Consider the following 5,082-nt stretch of genomic DNA (forward strand, 5'->3'; position numbering starts at 1 on the left):
TAGCTCAAAGCATTTATCACGCCCGAGAGGTTTATCCGCCTGTAAACCCACTTTTCACACCCTCCGACGGGACTGAAGGAGGAGATCCACAAGCGCCAATCGATCATCTGTGCCACCGACTTCATGGTGCGCTATCGAGCCATGACTTTGAATCCCTCACGAAAGGGAAGAACATTTCAAACATGTGTGTCATCAAATATTATTCTGTATAGCGAGAGACACAATTAAAACTATGCTAAAACAATTAAAGAAATTTGTTTAGTTTTTCCGAAAGTGTTTGGTTTTGCTGCTAGATGCTAGAACACAAGGAAAACGCCGCTTGCAGACTGCGTTCCACTCGGTCCAGTGGCTGCTGCAGCATTCGGCGTTCCAATTGCAGCGTTCGTTCCTGCTTGAGTCTCAGTCGCTTGCACAGTTGCAGCCTGCGTTCCACTCGGTCCAGTGGCTGCCGTCGTTCCATTCCGTCCCGTGGCTGCCGTCGTTCTAGCTGCAGCTGCGAAATTCGGCGGCTCTTCCGCCACTGACTCTGAGGAATTGGACTGGCCCTCATTGTCCGTTTGCGAGGATGTCTCATTCTCTTCCTCGTCTACTGGCTGGTAGATGATTGGAATGGCCTCTCCGTGGCTTTCTTCGGTGGCGATGGGAGGCAGCTTGGTGAGGCAGCCCTTCCACAGCTCGTGTACGGTGATTTCCATGCGGATGACTTGCTGCTGTTGCCTCTGCTGATTGGGGGGCTGCATTAGTAGACCGATTTGGCAGTCACGCAGCATCATGTAGTCGGCTTCATTGGCGAGGAAGTCGCTGGGTCGCTGAGTGTGCGCACAGTTACGCGTTTTGCGTATCACGCTGATCGAGTTCTCATAGGCGTCATTGAACACGGTGATGGTGTAGTAGAACGGCTTGACTGTGGCCGGTGCTGCCAGCCAGACGACGAAGATCCCGTACCCGCCGTCTGGTAGCGTGGCTTGCCAAGTGCTTCGGCTCACCATCAGCAGCATGGGCAAGTAGTTCTTGTACTTCTTATCCAGCTTACGGTGCAGTTCGGAATTGGGCACGAACAGGTAGCGGCTGCCTGGCGTGCTCTTGCTATTGTTGTGCTCGCCACCAAATCGCAGCACGGCCACGCACCGCGGCTCATCGCACTCGTGGAAGCGGCGGGGATCGGGGAACTTCAGGCGCAGCGGCTCGCTCTCGTAGGCGTCGCGAAAGACAGGGCCGCCACGCGAACTGGGCTCGTGAGAGTTGAGCATGTGCGACAACAGACCCGAGGGGAAGGCATATTGCCGGCAGCTGGCAATGGGACACCGGACCGGCATGCGCGACAATTGATTCAAACGGCTGGCGGCCTTCAGCTCCAGCTGCCGCTGCCGCTGCCGCTGCTTGCTGGGCCGTTTGTGCTTTGAAAGCATTCTTGTTCGAAAGTTATAGAATAAATATTGAGTATGAAATATATTCAATGTTTGGTACGAGTATATCGGAGATGTTTCAACTTCAACAAGCAATTTCGTTGTGCCCCGAAAAGCAGTTCTAGAGAGAGAGAGAGGATAACTGACAGGCACAGACAGCATTCATTTTGCAGGGCCAACCAACGTGGGAAATTACGAGCATGATCCCAATCGATATACAACTATTCTCCAAAGGGTTTGACCATGAGCAATGGAGGAGTGGAGCACACACACACACAGACGTTCCTTCCCCACAGACAATTTTCCATTTCTTTTCTCACATTTCAGTTTTTTTTGTTTTGTTATTTTGACTCATTCAGAGGAGGAAGGGTACTAGGTCCGCTGTGTGCTGTGTTCGTTATGGCATCTGGCATTTTGGTATCTCCTTTCGGATCTGGCCGTAGTCGTTCTTTTGATTAAGCATTCCCCAGATACGAATTAAATCAATAACTTTTGGCCTGCCAAACAAATTGAATTCAAAAGTTTTGGCATGGGGGCCGGCCAATGGCGGCCATAAAACAAAGCCACAAAATGCCCACTTATGTACGTTGTTCAACACCAATCGACAGTCGAATACCCTCCACAAAGTAGATCCAAGCCAATTGTGCTACGTGATTAAATTGAAATTGATGTTCCATTGAAGCTGTTCCTTCTGGTTATTCCAGGGTAACCACCACACCCCATTGCAGGGAATGGATAGCGTATTAAAAAGGTTACCTCCTACCCTCCTCAATAAGCGTAATGAAATGTAATTTGAATGGCTCTTAAGTGGCTTTCGGGTCAGGTGTGTGTGTGTGTGTGTGTGTGTACAGGTCCTTGGATCGTTGGCTTCTTGTGTTCATGAATATGGGCAGTTTTCGGGGCAAATCGAGTGAAAATCGAACTGAATGCTGACCAAAATTAACTGCTCCACCGCATTCGGTAGCCAGCGAACAAAAAAGAAAAGAAAAGAGGAAGGCCAGCAAGGAAAGGGGCAAGGGGCAAGGGGCAAGGGGCAAGCAGGGAGAGAGATAGAGCGGGAGTGCCCATGCCCATGCCTCTGTCCGTGTCCGGACCGGTTCGATTTATGGCCCGGATAATGTAGGCGACTTACGGGCGTAAAAATTATGCAGCCACTGCATTAAAAAGCGCTGAAAGTGTTGCACGATGCAAGCCAAAATCCCGAGGCATTAAACGTCGAACAGATGGCATCAATTTGTACCCAAATAAAAAACAAACCAAAAAAATACAAATAAAAGCCCAACGAAAATAATGTGGGAATGGCAAGAAAAACGAAAAGAAACGAAAGAAAAGAAAACGAAAAAACGTGAAAAATGATGGGGGAAAAACTTGCAAAATCCCGAATGGAATTCTACCATTAAAAAGTGTTAAAGATGGCCAAATGTGGGTGCAAGGGTATATGAATGTACGTATGTACATATATTCGATCTGCTGAATGTTTGAAATGATAGCTGAAGGAGGATAATGATGCTGATCAGCGAACTCGTACTCGTCGACCACTCAGCGTGGAATATCCATTACATTTGATACGAGTATTCGAGTGCACAATGAATAGCCCAAACACACTCACTTGACACCCACACTTGCACTTGCGAATAGAATGGAATGGAATGGCGGTGGGGGGGCAAAACAACAATTGACCGAAATGCGAGTAGAATGTGTTGTAGGAAAACGATGCTGGTCTCCCACTTAGAGCCCGAAGGCAGGACCTAGGACCCAGAACCCAGATCCGGACACGGACACGGAGACGGACATGGACACGGACATGGGCACGGACCCATTCCTGGTCATGTTGTAATGTAATGTAATGCGCGTGCTGCCAGAAAAAATAAAGAAAATGAGGCGTCAGTCGCTGAAACGGGGTCAGGAGAGTGCAGAACGTTGCCAGCACAAAAGCCAAAAAGTGGCATAAAAAAGAGCAGGGAAACCCTTGCTTCTGCTGGTTCTCCTTTTATTCAGTTCTCCTTGGCATGAGGAGCGGCCAAGGAATCGAGTCCCCATCGATGGGTACAAAAGTGTTGGCGAGGTCAGCGGAGTGCACCCCTCATCCCATACCCATCCCATATGAGTGCACTCTGTACATGTCCATGTATTCTTTACTCGTATCTGCTTGTCTGTCTGTCTCCCCGTAGGAAAGGGTGTGCCGCCCCTCTCCCCACATGTTCAATATTTTATGGGGCCGCTTACAGGCATCGAAGGAGCCAAACGAAAAACGAGCACAAATGCCAGCAGACGATGGAAAAGCGGCTGTGACTACTGGGCTTTGGGGAAAACGCTTCAAATTACGCAGACTTCGAAATTAATATGGAAAGCGACTGCTGATTCGAGTAGAACGATGCCAAGGATAAGCACATTTGGCAGACAGATCAGGAGGACAGCAGGAGCGGACACACGAGTTACACGGGTTATGCAGAGGGGCGACTATTTTAGTAATAACTTTTAATAATTTATTTAATAGTCTGGAAGTGAGTTTCTGCTGTAATTAGCCAATTTAAATTGAGTTCTCAATGCCATGCCTTCGTGGCACGCGGCCCTTGCCATTTCATCTCCAAAACTGAAACTTTTGGCCGGAAATGCTCTCAGACACTTGATGATCAGGTGGTCGAGGAGCAGTCGCTACAGGGGTGTACGTGTCAGCCCGTGTCGTGCCTTTGGTCAACTGAAACGGGTCAAAGAACGCCGTGGCCTGCGGTCTATGCCCTCTCTCTCGTTCTCGCCCTCTCTTCACTTTGCAGTACCGTTTGTTTCGCACACTTCGAGCGGCCCTTCTTCGTTCGTTTTCATCGTTCCGTTTCGTTTTGTGCTCTCTGCTTTGCGCCTCTTGTTATACATATATGTATGTACATATGTATGTATGTATGTATTTTACTCGAAGAGTAAATAGGGTATATTGTATTTGTGCACTAAACTTGATGTACGTAACGCAAAGAAGGAAACGTTTCCGACCACATAAAGTGGTCGAGTCTATATCTGTCTGTCCGTCTGTCCGTCTTTCAACAACAGCTGTGAAGCTGTTGATGGCTAGAATTAGTTGAAATGGTCTCTGTGGCATAATATTATACCCACGAGTGTAACAGTGGCAGTACTCAGTTCTCAAAATTTGATAAAAAAACAAAAACACTTCCTTATGAAAACAAACAAAAATTCCCCATCTAAGTAGTCTGCGACTTGTGAAATTGTTGGGGTCGTAGGCAAAGCCAGGATTTTGTTCATTCCAGTTTTGTAACTCGTCGAGAACGGATCTAAATATTTCTTTTTTTTTGCTTCGGATATTAGTTTTGAATAATAATTGTGTGAATATTTTCAAACTTTAATTAATTTTTAATTTTTTTAAATTTAAATTTTTTTTTATTCAAAAATATCACGATAAAAATAAATTTTTATTTTGAAAACTTTATTCCACACGTTTCGCGTGTCATTGCATTAGTTTTGTCATTTGAGTCGTAAAGCAAAAAAGCAAGAAATCAAGATGAGCAATAAGATTGGGAAAAATAAAGCAAGTCGAGGGCAAGTCGAGGACATTGAGATGGCCGAGCAAGTGGCAGCCCAAAGGTAAGAGAAACAAATATCAAACAAATTCCGGAAAGCATATTCAGACAAAATGGAACATTCTAGCAGCACAGACGAGATCGAACAC

At 46.7% G+C, this 5,082-nt stretch overlaps 1 protein-coding gene across 1 annotated transcript; it reads right to left on the reverse strand.

Moving 5' to 3' along the window:
• Window positions 1–295: 295 nt before the first annotated feature.
• On the reverse strand, window positions 296–1,490 carry LOC117896623. Its single transcript, XM_034805064.1, has one exon. The coding sequence runs from the start codon at window positions 1,407–1,409 to the stop codon at window positions 297–299; it is 1,113 nt and encodes a 370-aa protein (XP_034660955.1). The 5' UTR covers window positions 1,410–1,490; the 3' UTR covers window position 296.
• Window positions 1,491–5,082: the final 3,592 nt, after the last annotated feature.

Source organism: Drosophila subobscura, chromosome A, assembly GCF_008121235.1.
Source record: "Drosophila subobscura isolate 14011-0131.10 chromosome A, UCBerk_Dsub_1.0, whole genome shotgun sequence".
Taxonomy (NCBI): Eukaryota; Metazoa; Arthropoda; class Insecta; order Diptera; family Drosophilidae; genus Drosophila; species Drosophila subobscura.

Bases quoted from the DNA above. Each gene is read 5' to 3' on its own strand.
- LOC117896623 (XM_034805064.1), bottom strand. From the start codon at position 1,409: ATGCTTTCAAAGCACAAACGGCCCAGCAAGCAGCGGCAGCGGCAGCGG.